The sequence below is a fragment of the Dipodomys spectabilis genome, unplaced genomic scaffold (assembly GCF_019054845.1).
Source record: "Dipodomys spectabilis isolate Male_0828 unplaced genomic scaffold, ASM1905484v1 ptg000085l, whole genome shotgun sequence".
In the NCBI taxonomy this organism is placed as follows: domain Eukaryota; kingdom Metazoa; phylum Chordata; class Mammalia; order Rodentia; family Heteromyidae; genus Dipodomys; species Dipodomys spectabilis.
In genome coordinates this window covers 2797307-2819047 of record NW_024870762.1, presented here as the reverse complement: position 1 = coordinate 2819047, position 21741 = coordinate 2797307, and the positions used below count along the sequence as shown (strand labels likewise).

General features: G+C 50.8%; 2 protein-coding genes across 3 annotated transcripts; both read left to right on the top strand.

The window, feature by feature from the left end:
• The first annotated feature begins 375 nt into the window (after window positions 1–375).
• On the top strand, window positions 376–15570 carry Armc12 (armadillo repeat containing 12). 2 transcript variants are annotated; one of them, XM_042684341.1, is made up of 6 exons: window positions 376–716; window positions 2683–2828; window positions 2983–3117; window positions 10280–10453; window positions 10574–10645; window positions 14742–15570. In XM_042684341.1, exons 1-6 carry the CDS (start codon window positions 554–556, stop codon window positions 15072–15074), a joined length of 1023 nt encoding a protein of 340 aa, XP_042540275.1. In that variant the 5' UTR covers window positions 376–553; the 3' UTR covers window positions 15075–15570. The 2 variants fall into 2 exon arrangements, with proteins under 2 accessions (XP_042540275.1, XP_042540274.1); XM_042684340.1 differs by having other exon boundaries at window positions 376–797.
• Window positions 15571–19201: 3631 nt separating this feature from the next.
• Clpsl2 (colipase like 2) lies at window positions 19202–21579 on the top strand. Its single transcript, XM_042683884.1, has 3 exons — window positions 19202–19348; window positions 20042–20224; window positions 21484–21579. Exons 1-3 carry the CDS (start codon window positions 19202–19204, stop codon window positions 21577–21579), a joined length of 426 nt encoding a protein of 141 aa, XP_042539818.1.
• Window positions 21580–21741: the final 162 nt, after the last annotated feature.

The window sequence follows — 21741 nt, the reverse complement described above, 5'->3', positions numbered from 1 at the left end:
AGCAGATGTTAGGCAAGCCTCTACCACAAGCCAACCCCTCCCCCTCCCCCCATCCTCCTCCCTCCCCCACCCTCCCCCCCCCCATCTGCTGCCTGCCCTTTTTTGTTGTTGTTGGTCATGGGGCTTGAACTCTGGGCTTGGGCGCTGTCCCTCAGATCTTCACCTCAAGGCTAGTGCTCTACCACTTGAGCCACAGTGCCATTTCTGGTTTTCTGGTGGTTTATTGGAGATAAGAGTGTCATGGACTTTCCTGCCCAGGCTGCTTTGAACCTCAATCCTCAGATCTCAGCCTCTTGTATAGGCTCAGATTACAGGTGTGAGCCACCGGTGCCAGCTGCCCCTGCCTTTTTATACCCTTGAAGCCAGCTTCCTGCGAGACCGAACCTTTGTCCCCATGGCTGCATTTCCTGATTACCATCCTCCATCCCATTGTCTCTCTGAGTTCCAATTCTAACACCTGATTCCTAGCTCCTACCAGAGTTCTGGTTCCGGAAGGCCCTCGCCGGTAGGCCGGGGGCCTGGCTCCCACCTGGCACAAGGCAGGGCTGAAGACATGGGCAGGAGCCTCCCCGCTTGCCTGCAGCAGCTGAACTTCCGAAAAAGTCTAGTGGGCCTGGCCACGGGTGCTGGAGCCCTGTACCTGCTCTACAAGGCCATCAAGGCTGGTATAAAATGTCAACCGCCCCTCTGCACCAACTCACCCATCTGCATCGCCCGTGAGTGTCTGCCCTCTGGGGAGAGGGCTCTGCCCCAGGAGCCACCTGCTTCTGAGGCCTCCCCTGGGGGAAAGCCCACAGGTGACTCCTTCAAGTTCCTCTCTCCTCCTTTCTCTCCCTCCATCTTTCTCAGGCTTACTCTGCGGCACCCTGGGTCAGAGCCTAGGGTGACAGAAGCTAGTTCTGGGTCCCTGGGACCTTTCTACAGTAGATCTCCAGTTTTCCAAGGGCAGGTTTTCTTTTTTCTTTTTTTGGTCCGGTCGTGGGGCCTGAACTCTGGGCCTGGGCACTGTCCCTCAGCTCTTCAGCTCAAGGCTAGCGCTCTACCACTTGAGCCACAGTGCCACTTCCAGCTTTTTTTTTTCTTTTTTTGCTTATGTGGTACTGGGGAATCGAACCCAGGGCCTCATGCATGCAAGGCAAGCGCTCTACCACTGAGCCACCTTCCCAGCCCCAAAGGCAGGTTTTCCGAATCCTGCATGGAGCCTGGTTACCAGGACTCCAGTCTTGAGAACTTGCCTGGCTCCTCCGTTGTAGCTCCCGACTCCATGTCTTATCTAGGAACTGGAGACTTGAAGCAAAGGGGAAATTGTGGGCACGTGTGCAGTGCCTCTTCTAGCCCATGCGGCGTGTGTATGAGGTGAGACCCTTTGTGGCTGTCTAGGGGTCTCATTGCCATGTACAGAGCACACAAGGAAACACCAGTTACTGCCTGTGCCGATTTGCAGGTAGTAAACGGACAAACGTATGACATTATGATATGAACACTATTATGTATGGTAGCCTTGTATAATGTGCTCCCTGTACAACTGTACATGGCAGTCCTGAAGATAGGAAAAGAGCTTTTTCTTGCCAGGTACTGGTGGTTCCTACCTGTATCTGAGCTATTCAGGAGGCTGAGATCTGAGGCTCCTGGTTCAAAGCCAGCCTAGGCAGACAAATCTGCAAGACTAGGTTTTTTTTTGTTTTTGTTTTTGGTTGTTGTTGTTTTTTGTTTGCTTTTTGTCAGTTGTGAGGCCTGAGCTCTGGGCCTGGGCGCTGCCCCTCAGCTCTTCAGCTCAAGACTAGCCCTCTCTACTACTTGAGCCACAGTGCCACTTCTGGCTTTTTCTGATTATGTAGTGCTGAGGAATCAAACCTAGGGCCTCATGCATGCAAGACAAGAAGTCTACCACTGAGCCACCTTCCCAGACCCCTGAAGGATTCTTTTTTTTTTTTTTTTTGGTCCAGTTGTGGGGCCTGAACTCTGGGCCTGAGCGCTGTCCCTCAGCTCTTCAGCTCAAGGCTAGTGTTCTACCACTTGAGCCACAGTGCCACTTCCGGCTTTTTTCTTTTTGCTTATGTGGTGCTGAGGAATCGAACCCAGGGCCTCAGGCATGCAAGGCAAGCTCTCTACCACTGAGCCACCTTCCCAGCCCCCCCTAAAGGATTCTTAACTCTAATTAATCAGTAAAAAGTTGAAAGTAGCTAGCACTGGTGGCTCATGCCTTGTAATCCTAGCTACTCAGGAGGCTGAGATCTGAGGATCATGGTTCAAAGCCAGCCTGGGCAGGAAAGTCTGTGAGACTCTTATCTCCAATAAACCACCAGAAAACCAGAAGTGGCACTGTAGCTCAAGTAGTAGAGAGCTGTCCTTGAGCTGAAGAGCTCAGGGATGGCGCCCAGGCCCAGAGTTTAAGCCCCATGACTGATAAAAAAAAAAGTTGAAAGTAGCCTTGGGGTTCATGTGGTAGAATATCAGCCTTGAACAACAACAAAAAAGCTAAGCAAGAGTGCAAGAGCCTGAGTTCAAGCCCCAGTACCTGTGTGCGTGCACACACACACACACACACACACACACACACACACTTCTCTTTAGAATAAGCTGGGCAGCTTTGTCCCCCAGGTTCCTGTTCTCCCACTTCCCAACCCCCTACTTTCATTATTTCTGAGTCCACAGCCTGAACTGGGTTGGGTGGCTGTCTAGGCCTGGCGATCGAGCGAGAGCGCCATGGGCGGGACTCGGGTGAGCTCCGGAGACTCCTCAACTGTTTGGAGTGTAAGCAGGACGACTACGCCAAGAGCATGATTCTGCACAGCATCACCCGCTGCGTGTACTTGCTTGAGGCTGAGGTGAGCCAAGGGACGCCAGCCCGGCCTCCTCCCTGCCCAGCGACAGGGTGCACGGCTTCCCCGACCTCTCTGGAAGGGGGGCAGCAGGGGTGTGCCTACGGACCCCCGGGGACTCTGATTCCTCCTGCCTCTTCCATCTCCCCACACACCCCAGGCCTCTGCTTGTACGACGGATGACATCATGTTGGTGGGTGACATGCTGGACGAAAAGGACAACAATGTCAAGATCCAGGCTCTGAATGCACTTAAAGCTTTCTCGGGCATCAGGAAATTCAGGCTCAAAATTCAGGTAAGCCCCCGGGCAAGTAGCAGGGTGCTACACTCGGGACAGCCTTGGGCTTTTGGGTGCTTTAATTTGCATAGGATAAATGCACCTGTTTCCAGAAGTTTCTTTGACAGTTGAGTTGGTAGCCCAGAAACAAATGGGGGATGTGGTCGGCTTTCCCCTCAGGCTGTGAAGGCCTCTGAAGGTTGGGGTGAAACTGAACAAGGCAAGAAGTCTCTCCCCACCCTCCAGAAATTGTTGGGCACCAATCAGTTCTCCAGCACTAGCTGGATATATTGGTCAGGATACAGTGCGGTCCTACACACAGTGATGTTAATAGAGACCCGCAAATTAAGGCTCAATCCCTCAAGACCTCTCCATTTCAGACCCAGTGGGTTAAGTGTAACTTCTGACCAACTGTCTCTAAAGCTGGAGTTCCCCTAGCTTCCCTTTTTAGCTGTGGCCCACTAAAGTGACCCAAGAAACTACTTAGTTGGCTGGGAAGGTGGCTTAGTGGTAGAGTGCTTGCCTCGCATGCATGAAGCCTTGGGTTCAATTCCTTTATACCACGTAAACAGGGGGGAAAAAAAAGCCAGAAGTGGCACTGTGGCTCACGTGGTAGAGTACTAGCCTTGAGCAAAAGAGCCCAAGCCCTGAATTCAAGACCCAGGACTGGCAAAAGCAAAAAACAAAAAACAAAAAAACACTTAGTTTACCAGTTTATTATTTATTATAAAGGGCACAACTCTAGGGCTGGGAAGGTGGCTCAGTGGTAGAGCGCTTGCCTTGCATGCCTGAGGCCCTGGGTTTAATTCCTCAGCACCACATAAGCAAAAAGAAAAAAGCTGGAAGTGGCGCTGTGGCTCAAGTGGTAGAGCACTAGCCTTGAGCTGAAGAGCTGAGGGACAGCGCCCAGGCCCAGAGTTCAGGCCCCAGGACCAGACCTCCCCCACAAAATAAATAAATAAAGGGCACAACTCTAGCTGGACACAGTAGTAACTAGGTATAATTCCAGCTACTTACGAGATGGAGGTGTGAGGATCACATGTTCCAGAGCAGCTATGGCCAAATTAGCAGGACCTCTCTCAACCCTAAAATGAAAATAAATGAGCGCATGCTCACCTAGTATATGCAGGGTTTGAATTCAGTCCTTGGAACTGCAAAAGAAAAAAGAAAAAAAAAAAGAACATAAGAACCTGTCTGGGTATCACCCCCCCCCCCCATCAGCACCTCTTAGCTCAGCCATCTGAAAACACTGAACCCCATTGGTTAGGAGTGTTTCCGGAGGGTCATTGTGTAGGTATGATTGATTAAGTCTTTGGCCATTGGCAATAAAACTCAATCTCCAACCACCTCCCTTCCCCCCCTCTCAGGAGCTAGAGGTAGGGCGGGGCTGGAGATTCCAGTCTCTCCTGGTGGTGTGACCTGTGTGGTGGCCAGCCTCATCTTACTTAAGCACATGCCATCTGAAGTACAGGCTCAGGCCTGTAATCCTAGCAACTCAGGGGGCAGATCTGATACAGGGCTTCAAAGCCAGCCTGGGCAGGAAAGTTTGTGAGACTTTTATCTACAATTAACCACCAAAAAAGCTGGAAGTAGAGCTGTGGCCCAAGGTTGAGCACCAGTCTTGAGCAAGAAAGCTCAGGAACGGTGCCCAGACCTTGAGTTCAAGCCCAGGACTGGCACAGAAAAAAAAAAAATCAAGATCCCCAAACATCTCTTCTGAACTAAAGGGTTCTCCCTAATTTAAAACAAACCTGTAAAACTCATGAACAGTTTGTAGGTGTAAAGTAGAATATCAATAAAAACAAAACCTGCAACTCCAACCCATTCCTCAAATGGAACATAGCCCCTGGAGGGCCTCCCATCCTCACCCGCAGCTCATCCACACTTTCCTTGGTAATCTTTGTAAAAAGTTACCCTATGCCTACATTTGCATATTAAATGGAACTCATTTGCCTATTTAGTAGGGCATATTTAACATTGTGTCCTCCCTGCCCCTGCATCAAATGGTTCACCCTTCCAGGCTGTGTGGTGGCAATTTTGGGAGTAGCCTGTTGTCTGCCTGTTAGGGAGTATTCTCACTTTTCCCAGGTTCTTGTGCCCTGAGCATGCTTGTGCACACCCTCTGCTGGTCTTTGGAGTCTTGCTGTAGGGGAGTGTGCAGGACTGGAAGGCACTTTTCTTTCTTTCTTTCTTTTCTTTTTCTTTCTTTCTTTTTTTTTTTGTCAGTCATGGGGCTTGAACTCTGGGCTTGGGTGCTGTCCTTGTGCTCTTCAGCTCAAGGCAAGCGCTTTATCACTTGAGCCACAGTGCCACTTCTGGTTCTCTGGTAGTTAATTGGAGATAAGAGTCTCTCTCTCGCCGGGCATTGGTGGCTCACGCCTGTAATCCTAGCTACTCAGGAGGCTGAGATCTGAGGATCGCGGTTCAAAGCCAGCCTGGGCAGGAAAGACCAGATCTTAGCCTCCTGAGTAGCTAGGATTACAGGGGTGAGCTACCTGCTCCCGGCTTCCCACTTTTCTTAGGGCTGTCCAGAGTCCACCCTGGTTGGACTCATACCATTGTTCCTGTAACACTTTCGTCAGAATTTGAGAATTACACAATTTGGAACTTTTTGTCGTGACAAGGTGGGGGAGTAGCAGAACCGATGTTGTAGTGCCTATCTGTAATCCCAGCACTCAGAAGGCGGAGGCAGGAGAATCTCAGGTCCGAGGCCAGCCTGAGCTACACATTGAGGCCTTGTCTCAACAAACAAACCGAGTGTCTGGGTCTCCCACTCCATCCTCCCTGGTGCTCCAGCCTATGGATCATTGCACAGCTGTAAAAGCAGTGATTTGGGGTCTCATTCCTACAGGGGTCCACTTAGCAGGGGAGCTCTGCTTCTCATGAGTCCCCCAGCAACTCCTCATGGAGGTGGCCTGAGCCGCACTGTTCCTGTCTCCCTAGCAGCTGAGTCCTGAGGAGCCGTCCCTCTCCTCCCTCCTGAGGAGCATCCTGTTTCCGCTAAATGTGCTCTTCTGATCTCCACAGCCAGGGGGCGCCCACACCGCCTCCCTTGGCCAGCTGTTAATGGACACTAGAGGTCCTCTCACTCAACACATCCAAAATGGAGTTGGCCTCACGCCTCTGTCAGGGGTACAGGTGCAGGTGGCTGGCCCCGCCCCTCAGTGCAGCATTTCCTCTGTGCTCCTCCCTCTCCCACCCCCTGACCTTTGCACCTGCTCCAGGCTCCATCTGAGGCCCCACCCAGACTTGCGAACTTCAGCTCTTAGCCTTCAATAGAATGAGCAGGAAACAGGGGTCCTATTGGGTCGCTGGCTGGCACTCCAGGATCCTTCTCCCCGCCTTCCGGGGTTCTCGAGCCTTCCTGTCTTTGGCCTCCAGCGTCTCAGAACCCAGGATCCTGTACTCATTTCACACATGTGTGTGGAGTCCTTACTTTGTGCTAAGTTGCAGTTGTATGTGCTGGAAATGAGGCCAGAAGGAAAGACCCCTGTCCTTGTTGTGCACTGAGCCCCGCACAGGGCACGCCAGGCGAGCCACAGTCAAGGAACATGGGTCATGTGTGTCACACATGTGTGTCACACATGACCTATGCAGTGCAGATGAATCAAGTCCAAGGATAAGGGAGGCTGTGGAGAAGAGTTCCTGAGACCAAAGGAAACAAGCTTGGTAAGTTGAAGACAGACATGGGAACAGGCGCCGGTGGCTCACGCTGTAATCCTAGCTACTCAGAAGGCTGAGATCTGAGGATCGCAGTTCAAAGCCAGTCCGGGCAGGAAAGTCCCTGAGACTCTTATCTCCAATAAACCACTAGAAAAAAAAAAAACTGGAAGTGGCGCTGTGGCTCAAGTGGTAGAGCGCTAGCCTTGAGCTGAAGAGCTCAGGGACAGCGCCCAGGCCCAGAGTTCAAGTCCCAGGACTGACCAAAAAAAAAAAAAAAAGACAGACATGGTGGCTCACACCAATAATCCAAGCCATGAGGGAGATGAAGATGAGAGGATCAAAGTTCTAGGACAGCCTAGGCAAAAGTGTGAGGCGTGAGGCCCAGCTGGGCACTGGTGGCTCATGCCTGTCATCCTAGCTACTCAGGAGGCTGAGATCTGAGGATCATGGTTCAAAGCCAGCCCAGATAGGAAAGTCTGTGGGACTCCTTATTTCCAATAAGCCAGTCAGAAAACCAGAAGTGGTGCTGTGGCTCAAGCTGTAGGGTGCTCACCTTGAGCTGAAGAGCTGAGGGACAGCACCCAGGCCCAGAGTTCAAGCCCCATGACCAACCAACAATAAAAAAGACAAAAAGGTGAGAAAGCAAAGAGAAGACGGGGAGAAAATATTTACAAACTGCCTATCTCACAAAGGACTCACCAGAATTATACAGAGAGCTCTCAAAACCCAGTATTAAAAAACAAAACAAAACATCAGTCTAGTTAGAAAATGGACAGGAGCCCTGAAGAGAAGCCACACTGAAGAGAATGCGTCAGTTACACATCAGCACAGGAAAAGAAGTTGATCACGCCTGTCATCCTAGCTACTCAGGAGGCTGAGATCTGAGGATTGCGGTTCAAAGCCAGCCCGGGCAAGAAAGACCGTGAGACTTCTATCTCCAATAAACCACCAGAAAACCGGAAGTGGCGCTGTAGCTCAAGTGGTAGAGCGCTCGCCTTGAGCTGAAGAGCTGAGGGACAGCGCCCAGGCCCAGAGTTCAAGCCCCACGACCGACAAAAAAAAAAAAAAAAAAAAAGAAGTTGAACATCCCAGCCACTAGGGAAATAAAACATTAAAACCAGGTGGAGATATTCACATATACCTATTAAGAGGGCTAAAATAAAAATTCATGAAAATACCAAGTATTGGGGAAGATTCTAAGAAGCAATCCCTCCTGCGTTGCCGGTGGGGTTGTGAAATCGAACGGCAGCCACTCTGGAAAACAGCCTGGCAGTTTAGAAGAATGCTAAATATGTGTTTAGCAACCTGTTTCCTGGACTTCATCTTAGAGAAATGAACATTTACATCTGCACAAAAACCTGCATACAATTGCCCTCTGCAACCTTATTTGAAATAGTCCCCAACTGGATGTTAAGCAAATGGTGCTATGGCTACATCATGGACTACTATTCAACAGTAAAAGGAATGAAACAGCTGGGCATCGGTGGCTCACGCCTGTAATCCTAGCTATTCAGGAGGCTGAGATCTGAGGATCGCAGTTCAAAGCCAGTCTGGGCAGGAAACTCTGTGCTCTGTGATACTTTCTTTTATGTTTTTGTTTTTTTTTGTCGGTCATGGGGCCTGAACTCTGGCTCTGGGCGCTGTCCCTCAGCTCTTCAGCTAAGTCTATTGCTTTACCACTTGAGCCACAGCACCACTTCTGGCTTTTTCTGTTTATGTGGTGCCAAGGAATGGAACCCAGGGCCTCATGCATGCTAGGCAAGCTCTCTACCACTGAGCCAACTTCCCAGACCCTTCATGAGACTCTTATCTCCAATAAACCACTCAGAACACTAGAAGTGCTGCTGTGGCTCGTGGTAAAGTGCTAGCCTTAAGCTGAAGAGCTGAGGATAGCGCCCAGGTCGAGTTCAAGCCCCACAACTGACAAAAAAAAAAAAGGAATGAAATATTGAAACACATAAGTTGGATGGATCTTGAGGACAGTATGTTACATATTTTAAAAAAATCTTTAAAGGTCATGTAAAAGGACTAGGTATGGTGGCACATGCCTGTAATCCCAGCTACAGGAGATGGAGATTAAGAAGATGGCAGTTCAAGGCCAGCCTGGGAAAAATATCCAAACCCCATCTTGATAAATGAGCAGAGCCTGACGGGAGTGCCCTGGTCACCCCAGCTACATGGGAGACACAGGTAGGAGGATTACAGTCTGAGGCTGGCACAAAACAAGTGACTCAATCTGCAAAAGTGGACTGGAGGCATGGTTCAAATGGGAGAGGCCTGTGTGTTGCAGGTGGGAGGCTTGACTTGAAGCGCCAGTATTTTTAAAAATAGAGTCTCATTTGTACAACATTCTCAAAAAGTAATAGAGCTGGAAAACAGGTTAGAGTCTGCAGGGCTCTGGCCCGGGGTTGTGGGTGGTAATGACTGTAAGTGGGTCCCACGAGGGTGGTGGTTCTGCGGTCATTCTGATGGAAACATCTTTTGACAGCAGTGGCGTAAGTGTGATAAACGACAATGAGGCACATGCACCAGCAATAAACCAACTTAGACAAGTAAACGAATTTCTTGGCGGGCGTGCGTGCGTGCGTGCGTGTGTGTGTGTGTGTGTGTGTGTGTGTGTGTGTGTGTGCACGCGCACGCGCACGCGCATGCCAGTACTGGGACTAGAAAGAGAAGTGGAGTTGTGCGAAGTGGCTCGGTTTCCCGTGGATTTTGAAGGGAGAGCCCATAGGAGTTTCTAAAGGATCGAAAAAGAGGTGTGTGAGGTAGTCAAGAATGATGGCAGTAGCTCGTGGGAAGGAAGGTGTCGCCAGTGGCAGAGGCTGGCACCTCAGGCTTGGGCTGGATGTGTTTCTCATTGGAGATGCAAATCTGGAAGCCCTCGGTGAATGGACAGTATTTACTTCTGCAAGTCTGGATGATCTCACTAAGGGAGATGAAGAGGAGGATGGGCAAAAAAAAAAGACTAAAACAGAGGGCTGGGAATGTGGCTTAATAGTAGAGCGCTTCCCTAGCATGCATGAAGTCCAGGGTTCGATTCCTCAGCACCACATAAAAACAAAAAAAGCCAGAAGTGGCAGTGTGGCTCAAGTGGTAGAGTGCTATCCTTGAGCAAGAAAAGCTCAGGGACTGTGTCTAGGCCCTGAGTTTAAGCCCCAGGACTTTTATTGTCTGTCGTGGGGTTTGAACTCTGGGCCTGGGCGCTGTCCCTCACCTCTTCAGCTCAAGGCGAATGCTCTACCACTTGAGCCACAGCGCCACTTCCAGTTTTCTGGTGGTTCATTGGAGATAAGAGTCTCACAGACTGTCTTGCCCAGAGTGGCTTTGTACTGCGATCCTCAGATCTCAGCCTCCTGAGTAGCTAAGTGTGAGCCACTGGCGCCCGGCTCCATGTTATTTTATTATATTATTTTATATATTCTTTGTACTCATCCTGGGGCTTGAACTCAGGGCCTAGGTGCTGTCCCTTAAAAAAAAAAAACAAAAACCCAGCCTTTTCTTGTGTCTCCCACCCCAGGAACATTCCATCAAGGTGCTGGAGCTGATCTCTACCATCTGGGACACGGATCTGCACGTCGCAGGCCTCCGGCTCCTCAACAACCTTCCGCTGCCTGACTATGTGCATCCTCAGCTGCGGCGGGTGATGCCCGCACTGATGGAGATCATGCAGTCGGACTACATCGTGGCTCAGGTACGGGTGCTCCGGCTCGGGGCAGCCGCAGGCATAGCCCGTCGGGGAAAGGGCGGAGGATCCTATCTTCTCGCCACTGAGGCCAGTGGCGCCTCAAGCTTTATCCTTTCCTCACTTCAGGTGCAAGCCCTGCGGCTACTGAGTTACCTAGCGCAGAAGAATGACCTTCTCTATGACATTCTCAACTGCCAGGTGAGAAGGGAAGCGGGGGTAATAGGCGCCCACATAGGTGTCTCAAGACAGACCCTGTCCTGATGAATTATCTTCTTTTTCCTGCCTGTGTACCACGTGCACTGAGGAGCTGTTCCCCCAGTACAATGAAAGGCCATTTTGTTGCAAGGGCATTCTCCTTTGAGCAGTTTTCTGAATTCTGAGAGTTAGAAACACAGGGAACAAAACAGAAATTAAAGCCAGGTACCAGTGGTTCATGCCTATAATCCTAGCTACTCAGGAGGCTGAGATTCGAGGGTCACCATTTGAAATTAGCCAGGGCAAGAAAATCCATGAGACTCCTATCTACACGTAACCAGCAAAAAAGCCAGAAGTGGATGGGCTGGGAAGGTGGCTCAGTGGTAGAGCACTTGCCTTGCATGCTCGAGGCCCTGGGTTTGATTCCTCAGCACCACATAAGCAAAAAGCCGGAAGTGGCGCTGTGGCTCAAGTGGTAGAGTGCTAGCCTTGAGCTGAAGAGCTGAGGGACAGCGCCCAGGCCCAGAGTTCAGGCCCCACGACCGGACCCAAAAAAATAAAAAAAGCCAGAAGTGGAACTGTAGCTTAAGTGGTAGAGTGTCAGTCTTGAGTACAAAAGCTCAGGGACAGGGGCTGGGAAGGTGGCTCAGTGGTAGAGCGCTTGCCTTGCATGCATGAGGCTCTGGGTTCGATTCATCAGCACCACATAAGCAAAAAGAAAAAAGCCGGAAGTGGCATTGTGGCTCAAGTGGTAGAGCGCTAGCCTTGAGCTGAAGAGCTGAGGGACAGCGCCCAGGCCCAAAGTTCAGGCCCCACGACCGGACCCAAAAAAAAAAAAAAAAAGCTCAGGGACAACACCCAGGGCCTGAATTCAAGCCCTAGGACCGGCATAAAAACAAAAACAGAAGTAATGCAGGTTATACAAAATGACTTATGACATAAAGTGTTTTTAGAGATAGAAAGTGTCACTATTGTAATAATCTGGATTACTTCACCAGAAGGATAAAACAAACCCTAAACTTGTATGCACCAAATAACATAATCTCAAAATACGTATGGCAAAATTTTATTTAATTATAAGAAGTGATCTGTTCTCAATAGCAGAGAATTTGATGATTTCAACATCTCTCTCAGGAATTGACACATCAAACAATGAAACTAGGGGCTGGGAAGGCGGCTCAGTGGTAGAGCACTTGCCTCCCATGCATGAGGCCCTGGGTTCGATTCCTCAGCACCACATAAGCAGAAAAAGCCAGAAGTGGCACTGTGGCTCAAGTGGTTGAGCTGTAGCCTTGAGCTGAAGAGCTAAGGGACTGCGCCCAGGCCCAGAGTTCAGGCCCACAACTGACAAAAAACAAACAAACAAAAAACAATGAAACTAGCTTGAGCCGGTGGCCCAAGCCTGTAATCCTAGCTACTCAGGAGGTTGAGATCTGAGGATCATGGTTTGAAGCCAGCTTGGGTAGAAAAATCCCTCTGAGGGGCTGGGAAGGTGGCTCAGTGGTAGAGCACTTGCCTTGCATGCCTGAGGCCCTGGGTTCGATTCCTCAGCACCACATAAGCAAAAAGAAAAAAAAAAGCCGGAAGTGGCACTGTGGCTCAAGTGGTAGAGCGCTAGCCTTGAGCTGAAGAGCTGAGGGACAGTGCCCAGGCCCAGAGTTCAGGCCATGACTGGACTCAAAAAAAAAAAAGAAAGAAAAGTCCCTCTGAGACTTTTTTTTGTCAGTCATGGGGCTTGAACTCTGGGCCTGGGCACTGCCCTTCAGCTCAAGGCTAGTGCTCTACCACTTTGAGCCACAAAGTGGTTTTCTGGTGGTTTATTGGAGATGAGTCTCATGGACTTTCCTGCCCGGGGTGGCTTTGAACCTCCATCCTCAGATCTTAAGTCTCCTGGGTAACTAGGATTACAGGCATGAGCTACCAACACTGGCTTCTGAGAGAGTCTTATCTCCAATAAGCTACTCAAAAATGAGCCTGGTGCCCAGGCCCACAACAACAACAGAAGCCAGAAATTCTTATCTCCAATAAACTACTCAAAAATGAGCCTGGTGCCCAGGCCCAGAGTTCAAGACCCACAACCCACAACAACAACAACAAAAGCCAAAATAGTGCTCAAGTGGTAGAGAGCTAGTCTTGAGTACAAAGAGGCTCAAGAACAGTGCCCAGGCCTTGAGTTTAAGTCTCAGGATCATCAAAAAGAAAAGGAAAGAAAAACTAGTAAAGGTAGACTTGTGCATAGCACAAATAAACTTGAACTTATTATTATTAGATACCCTAAAGCTGGACACTGGTTGCTCATGCCTATAATTCTAGCTACTCAGGAGGCTGAGGTCTGAGAATCTGTTCAAAGCCAGACCAAGCAGGAATGTCAGTGAGACTCATCTCCTTGAGTTCAAGCCTCACAACTGATTTTTAAAAATAACCTAGAATGGTACAGTTATTAAATGCACATGCTTCTCAAGCATATATAAAATATTTATAAAAATCCGGGTGCTGGTGGCTCACACCTGTAATCCTAGCTACTCAGGAGGCTGAGATCTGAGGATCATGGTTCAAAGCCAGCCTGGGCAAGAAAGTCTGTGAGACTCTTATCTCCAATAAACCACTCAGAAAACTGGAAGTGGCACTGTGGCTCAAGTGGTAGAGCACCAGCCTTGAGCTGAAGAGCTGGGGACAGCACCCAGGCCCAGAGTTTAAGCCCCACAACTGACACACACACACACACACACACACACACACACACACACACACAATATTATAAAAACCAGAGGGCTGGGAAGGTGGCTCAGTGGTAGAGTGCTTGCCTTGCATGCATGAGGCCCTGTGTTTGATTCCTCAGCACCACATAAACAGAAAAAGCTGGAAGTGGTGCTGTGGCTCAAGTGGTAGAGCACTAGCCTTGAGCTGAAGAGCTGAGGGACAGTGCCCAGGCCCAGAGTTCAGGCCCCATGTCTGACAAAAAAATAAGATAAAAATAAAAAATTAACCAGATGCTAAACCTTAATATTTGTTTCAACAAAATTTTCAGAATCCATGTTATTTTATTATATTACTTTACATATTCTTTGTGCTAGTCCTGGAGCTTGACTCCAAGCCTGGGCACTGTCCCTTAGCATTATTGCTTATAGTTACTACTTGAGCTACAGCTCTGCTTCTCCAGAATCCATATTATTATTATTATCATCATCATCATCATCATCATTATTATTATGTGCCTGTACTACATCTTAATTCTAGTTCTTGTGCTCTTTTATTTATTGTTGGTCATAGGTCTTGAACTCTGGGCCTGGGCGCTGTCCCTCAGCTCTTCAGCTCAAGGCTAGAACTCTACCACTTGAGCCACAGGCCACCTCTGGTTTTCTACTGGTTAATTGGAGATAATAGTCTCCTGGATTTTCCTGCCTGGGCTGGCTTTAAGCCATGATCCTCAGATCTCAGCCTCCTGAGTAGCTAGGATTAATGGCGTGAACCACTGGCACCTGCTGGGCCTTGTGCTCTTGCTCAGCCTTTTCCCATTATGACTAGTGCTCTACCACCTGAGCCACACCTTCACTTCTAGTTGTTTACTAGTTAATTGAAGATGAGAGTCTCTTGAAATTTTCTGCTCAGACTGACTTCAAAGTCAGATTTTCACATCTTGGCCTCTGGCGTAGCTGGGATTATAGGTGTATGCTGTCATTGCCTGGCTCCTGAATCCATATTAGGATCATATCTCTTGTATTTTTTTTTTTTTTTTGGGTCCAGTCGTGGGGCCTGAACTCTGGGCCTGGGTGCTGTTCCTCAGCTCTTCGGCTCAGGGCCAGCGCTCTACCACTTGAGCCACAGCACCACTTCCAGCTTTTTTCTTTTTGCTTATGTGGTGCTGAGGAATCGAATCCAGGGCCTCAGGCATGCAAGGCAAGCGCTCTACCACTGAGCCACCTTCCCAACCCCATATCTCTTGTATTTTATGACCACAATATAATTAAAGTAGGCAGACAAGAATGGAAAGGAAAACCTGTGTGCAATGATAAGTCAGGACAATAGAAGTCCAAAAGAATAAGAATGTGAGAACCTGCCCGCGATGTCACTTGTGTTCTCCTCCATTTCCGCGTGGCAGGTACACTGCAATTTCCTGAACATGTTCCAGTCCACACAACCACCAAGTCTGCTTTTCGAGATACTGGTGTTTGCAGAGCGGCTGAGTGAAGGCCAGAATATACCCCACTATCGAGCTGTGAAATGGCATTACAACGAACAGTCCCTACACGAAGCCTTGTTTGGGGATGAGTCCCGATTGGCAGACCGGCTGCTTGCGCTGGTCATCCACCCTGAAGAGGAGGTTCAGATCCAGGCCTGCAAGGTCATTGTCAGCCTTCAGTGTCCCCAGGACTTGGTATCCCGGCGCTCCTCTTGCCAACCTAGCCATTCCTACTTTAGAACTGGGGAATAGAATTAAAAGAGAAACCAATAAATGAGTATGGGATAGATGCTCAAGACCTCTTGAAGCTACAGTCTGTGGCCTTTCAGGGCTGGGTAGAGATGTCATGCAAGCTGGCTTCTGACTCCCTTTTGTTCTTGCTGTTTTTCGATCTGTAATGTAGACCCCATGTTTTCAGGGAGTTGGGAGAAGGCAGGTGCTGTGAATTAAGTGTTGGAGTTTGGTCTGTAGGGTGTCCAATCAGAAGGTGGATCTTAGGAGACACTGTGGAGCTCTGAGAGGCGGGACTTAGTGGGAGGGCCTCAGGTCATTGGAGGAGTATCCTTAGAAAGAACCACAGGATCCCAGTTCTGCTTGTCGAGGTGATGCTTTGTCACACTGGAGCTCCTGCCATGATGGGGCGTCATCCACTTTAGGCCCTCATCAGTTGTCGAACTAATGGTGTTTGCCTCATGTCGGACTTTAAACATCCAAAACTGTGCCGTTAATAAACCTCTTTTCTTCATAATACGTCAGGTATTTCATTTTGGCTGACTAGTACAACAAGCTTAGGGATGGAGAGCAAAGATGATCCTTAGGAGACAGCGGGATAGCACTGGATTTAGTCAGGATGGGCTCTAGGCTACGCCACAGTAACAAATACACCTCCAGTCTCAGTGGCTTAAAAATGCTAAAAAGTTAGTTTACATTGACAGTACATGCCTGGCACAGGATGCTGGGGGTGGGAACAGGGGCCTCTGCTCCACACTGCCCTCAGAGGAAGTGGAAGGAAGTTCCTTCACTGTGTCTGTACAACGGTTAGAGGGAGAGACAGGAATGTGGTTGTCATCACCTACTTTTCAATCCTCCACCAGAAATGATGCTTTAGTCCTGCTGCTCATATTTCCTTGGCCAAAGTGATGAGGGAATGGGCTGGGAAGGTGGCTCAGTGGTAGAGCGCTTGCCTTGCATGCATGAGGCCCTGGGTTCGATTCCTCAGCACCACATAAGCAGAAAAAGCTGGAAGTGGCGCTGTGGCTCAAGTGGTAGAGTGCTAGCCTTGAGCTGAAGAGCTGAGGGATAGCGCCCAGGCCCAGAGTTCAAGCCCCACAACTGACAAAAAAAAAAAGTGATGAGAGAAGATCGGTCTTACCATGTACCCAGGGAAGAATTTGGTGAAAGCATGAGGGACAGAGAACCACAGGCATATTAAGAATGGACTCAGGGTCAGATGCTGTTTGGAATCTCAGGCCTCTCACTCTCTAGCTGTGGGGCTTTGGGGAGACCGTTGGTCCTGGTTTAACTCAGCCAGAAATGAATAGAATGACAGTGGCTTGTCTCATGAGATGGTTGGGAGAATCATGTGGTGGTAATATGACTTAACATGAGGTGCTGTGTTCTGTGTGCATTACTCAAAGATGGGACCCCCAGAAGCTGTGAAAAAGCCAAGTATGAGAATGAGGCCCTGAGTTCAAGCCCCTAGTTCTACTAGACTACACATGTGCGTGTGTGCGCGCACACACACATACACACACACACACACAAACACACACAAATTAAGTGGGAAAAAAACAACAATCCTTACAGATTAAGGACATCAAAACATGTACAGATGTTTGATATGTTATGTGCCAGTCTTGGGGTTTGAACTCAGGGCCTGGGCACTGTCCCTATACAGCTTTCACTCCAGGCTAGACTCTACTACTTGAGCCACAGCTTCATTTTCAGCCTGTTTGGTAGTTTATTGAAGATGAGTCCCACCTGGGCTGGCTTCGAACTGGAATTCTCAGATCTCAGCCTTCTGAGTAAGTAGGATGACAAGCGTGAGCCACTGCTGCCCAGCATGGTGTCCTGTCTGGAAGTTTGTAAGAGTTCTGCTTATAAAGTAAAACAGTTACCGGAAGCTCAAACTAAGTTATGAGTGAAGGAAGAACGATATTTTAGGAATAAATTTGGTGTAGCGAAGTGTCCCCAGTGGGACTTCATTCTGTAATGTCCCAGGCGGGCAGCCACTCCCCAGCAGTGGAGTGCTGACGCACGATGTGACCTGGGAGTCTGCGGACAAACAGACTGGCTCAGTCGACTAGTGGAGGAAGAACAGGCAGTGGAAAGAGGTGGGTGGATCCTAACCAGCGTGTGTGTGTGTGTGTGTGTGTGTGTGTGTGTGTGTGTGTGTGTGTCTGTGCGCGCACAGGCATGTGTACACACGCGCGCCAGTACTGAGGCTTGAACTCAATGTTTGGGTGCCATCCCCTTAGCTGTTCAGCTCAAGGCTGGTGCTCTACCACTTGAGTCACACCTCCAAATTCCAGCTTTTTGGTGGTTAATGGACTTTCCTGCCCGGGCTGGCTTTGAACTACAATCCTTAGATCTCAGCCTCCTGAGTAGCTAGAATTATAGGTGCAAGCCACTAGTGAGGTGTTTTACTTCTGGGGTGTTTTGTTCTTCAGTAAGTCGGTTGGGTTGAGGTTTCTTTCGCGTGCAGCTGCAGGCGTTGACAGTCCTGAAGTGAGCAGGAAGCCTTCATTGCCAGAGGGACCAGATGCACATGTGGCTCAGACTCCTGGAGGGGGACGGCAGAGCCTTGATCACGGCTCCACTGTGCCTGTGCATCCATCCTGCTGGTGGGCAGCGCACATGCGCGGGCAGTGGGCAGCACACCCGGCTGCCAGCTGTGACCACACAGCCCTGCCCGCCAGCCCGAGGCATCTCAAAGCAGCCAGGTGTGGGCTGGGACTGTGGTCAGCTCCCACCTGTCCTTCCTGGCCACTTCCTGCCAAGCCAGGGCACCCTGTCCTGGGAGGAGATGAGCTTGGGACTGTGTGTGCTGGGTCTGCGGGTGCAGCAGGGGCGACGGGAAGGGGGGCATGGATCACTCCCTGTCTGTCAGGAAATGGCCCTAGGAGCTCCACCGCATGGACAGAGCAGGGCGATCCCATCCTCACCGCATAACCTGTCCACAAGCTACCGTCCTCCATCCTGACCAGCTGCCATCAACCTTCCCCAGAGAAGCCACATCAAGTGGACTGTATCTTTGTGTGTGTGTATGTGTGTGTGTGTGTGTGTCTCTGTGTGTGTGCGCACGCGCACTAGTCCTAGAGCTTGAACTCTAGGCGATGGGTACTGTCCCTCAGCTCTTCAGCTCACGGCGAGCACTCTACCACTTGAGCCACAGCGCCACTTGCAGTTTTCTGGTGATTTATTGGAGATGAGTCTCATGGACTTTCCTGCCCAGGCTGGTTTTGAACTGTGATGCTCAGATCTCAGCTTCCTGAGTAGCTAGGATTACACGTGTGAGCCATCAGAACCAGGCTCTTGATGTTTATCTTATACACATGCACACACACACACACACACATACACGCACACATTTACACATGCAGTTTTAGATCAGGATAGAGGCAGAGGATACAGTAAGGACAGACGTGCTTTAGGGGGACACACCTCTGACAGCCCTGGGTGGTGTAGTCCAGTGGGAAGAGTTTGGCTTCAGTGGCTAGAAGGCCCTGGGCCTCTTGACACGCCTGTTTGGTTGTGTCATGTGACTTGGCTACGTTTCTGTGAGCACTCCTATAGAATGGGGATGAGCTGCAGGGAGGAAATGGGTCCCTTGAATTTCCCAGCCTCCATCTCCGGCAGGAAGTGGAGGTCGTATGTCTTATTCTGGCCAATGGTTAATTGAGGCCTGCATCACGCCTGGTGGAGCTGGTGATGTGTCTAGAATCTTCCTTAGGGACCACAGATACCTGCTTCCAGGTGGCCTGGCTATAAAAAGAGGAGGGGATGGGGGGGAGGGGAGCGGTTCCTTCTGCACCCAATCACGCCTTCCACAGGTGGTAAATAAATCCTTATGATGCCAAGCCACTGTCTACTTTTCTTTTGGGGGGGGGCTGGGGGTGGTTATATAGTTCAAAGTTTTTTTGTTTGGAAGTTGCATCCCTACTGCCCCCCCCACGCCCTTCCCCTGCCCCTCCCCCCACCATTCCCCCTCGGCCAGAAGCAGCTGAGCTGGGAGGCGGCTGTGGGCAGCACAGCCTGTGACCATTAGTGACCATTAGGGCTCTCTGTCTCGGTGGGGTGGGATGGGTCACATGGCCAGGTGGAGGGGTTTATCCCAACACCCTTGGGGGCCCCCTAAACTCCGCCACCCTCACCCAGGCATGGCGGCTGCAGCCCTGGCGGCCACCGCCCTGCTCCTTGCGGGAGCCCTGCTGCCGTCCGCGGGGAAGAACGCACAGCGAAGACTGGTGAGCCGCGAGGCCTGGCCTGCTCCCACAGCCCGGCCCTCCCACTGCCCGGCCACCCCAGTGAGGACTCAGAAACCCGGGCCCAGCCGGGATCTGAGCTCAGACACACTTCAAAGCCCCTTTCGGCCCATCCTGGGGGACCTGGACCCCAGTCAGCACCCCTTCCTGGCTGTCCAGACACTGCTCCTCCCCCAAGAGCCCCCAGCCCTGTCCCCCCCCCCAGATCTTCCCAGCTGTGGTGACTTTGGGTCTCTGCCTCTTTCTTTCCCTTTTTCTTTCCTTTTTTTTTTGGTCGGTTGTGGGGCTTGAACTCTGGCCTGGGCGCTGTCCCTCAGCTCTTCAGCTCAAGGCTGGCGCTCTACCACTTGAGCCACAGTGCCACTTCCAGGTTTCTGGTGGTTTATTGGAGATAAGAGTCTCACAGACTTTCCTGCCCAGGCTGGCTTTGAACCTCGATCCCCAGATCTCAGCCTCCTGAATAGCTAGGATTACAGGCGTGAGCCACAGGTGCCGGGCTTTCTTTCCCTTTCTACTCACCCTGTTCAAGGCAAGCTGGGAGTACTTAGTAGCCAGCACTGGGATCCCCAGGAGAGGCCGAGGGGGAAGGGCAGTCCCCCAGTGCTTCCTCTGTGCCTCTGAGTTCTTGGGGGAGGAGCAATGGAGGGCGGGATGTGGGGTGAGCACCTCACCGCTTCTTGTCCTGGACCCCCGGCTTGTCTGGCACTGCCAGCAACTCCACCGTCGTCTTCATAGCCAAAGAAACTGGTGAGTAAGAGAGTGTCCCAGCCTGGCAGTGGCCGCCTGTCCCCACAGAGAAACGGGAGCAGGTGCTACCACCACTCGGAGTGCTACAGCGACTGCTGCCTCGTGGACTGGGACTTCGGGGGGGCCTTCTGCGCGGCCAAGGGCGGCATGGCCACGGTGTGCCTGCCCCAGGTGAGGTTCTGGCTGGGGCAGATGGGAGGGGGCGGGGAAGGGAACACAATGAACCACATGGGGCTTTCCTGTCCTCCTCCCACGGTGTTCCTCCTTGCCCCTTCTCCACCTGGCAAACTCCTACTCATCCTGTAATACCCTAGCCACTTTTCCCTCCTTGGATTTCCCATGCTCTGGGTTTGAACTCTGGGCAGAAGAGCACACGTCTTAGATTTGCCATGCCTCTGTTTGCCTCCCTTCATAATGGGAGCCCCAGCTTAGGGCCTGTACATAGTAGACACTCAACAAACATTTGTTGAATAATGATTTCTACCCTAACATTACTGAGGCAAGGTAGGGAAGAAAAGATCTCTCCTTATCACTGTGATGAATTTCCTAGGAAGTGCGGGGCCAGGACCACAGTGTTGGAGTGGACCCCAAGGTTAGGCCCCGGGTACCCTCCTTCAGTCTTCATTTCCTACTTTGTGAAGTAGAGAGATCCCACATATATACCATGGGGTTTGGGAGAAGAATCCATGGTCCTAGCTAGGCCAGAGCTGCCAGTGTTCATCATTGGCTGGTAGAAATGCAGGGAGGGAAGATCTTGTTCTTGCTCATTGGCCCTGGGCGCGAACCTTTGCAGGGAGGAGAAGCCTGGCCTAATATCCCTGTGCTGGGCCTTTCCCATGGCCTGACCCTGCAGCCCAGGTGCCGTGTGCATGTGTGCGTGTGTGTGTGTGTGTGTGTGTGTGTGTGTGTGTGTGTGTGTGTGTGTGTGTGTCCTGGGACTTGTGCACTGTCCATGAGCTTCTAGCTTCTTTTGCTCAAGGCTGGGGCCCTTCTACTTGAACCACAACAATCACATCTGGCTTTTTCTAAGTACTTTATTGGAGAGAGGAGTCTTGCAGACGCTCCTGCCTGGGTTGGCTCCGAACCACCATCCTCAGATCTCAGCCTCCTGAGTAGCTGGGATTACAGGCGTGAACCATTGGTGCCTGGTTATTGTAGTTTGGTTTGTGTTTATTAATCAGGAGAGCTTCATCTATCGTATTTCAACTTGGATGACCACTTACTGTTAACCACATAACAGATGGGGAAACTGAGTCACACAGGTCTCAATCCTCAGCCTCACACTCGTAAGCTGTAGAGCCACCGACTCGGAGTCTGTGTCTCTCTAGTACTTGTGCTCTTTACCCCCCTACCACCACACAAGAAATGGCGGCTTTGCCTTTCCTAGACCCTGGTGACCCTGATGCTCATACGCACTTCCCTCCCCACAGACCAACGGAGCCGTCAACATTATGTGTCCGTGCCGCACAGGCTTGACCTGCTCTACCAAGGACCTGATGTGCCCCCACCGGTGCTATCTGATATAGAGGCGCGCTCTGGCTGCCTCTCCTGAGTGGAGTATTAAAGTCCCTCTCTGGCTCTGGTCTCCGTCTACACTTCCTGAGGGAGGAGCCCCTCCCTTCTCCAGGGCTGTGGTCCTGTCTACAGCCCCAGCGCTCCCTCCCCACCCCACCTCCACCTGCAGGAAG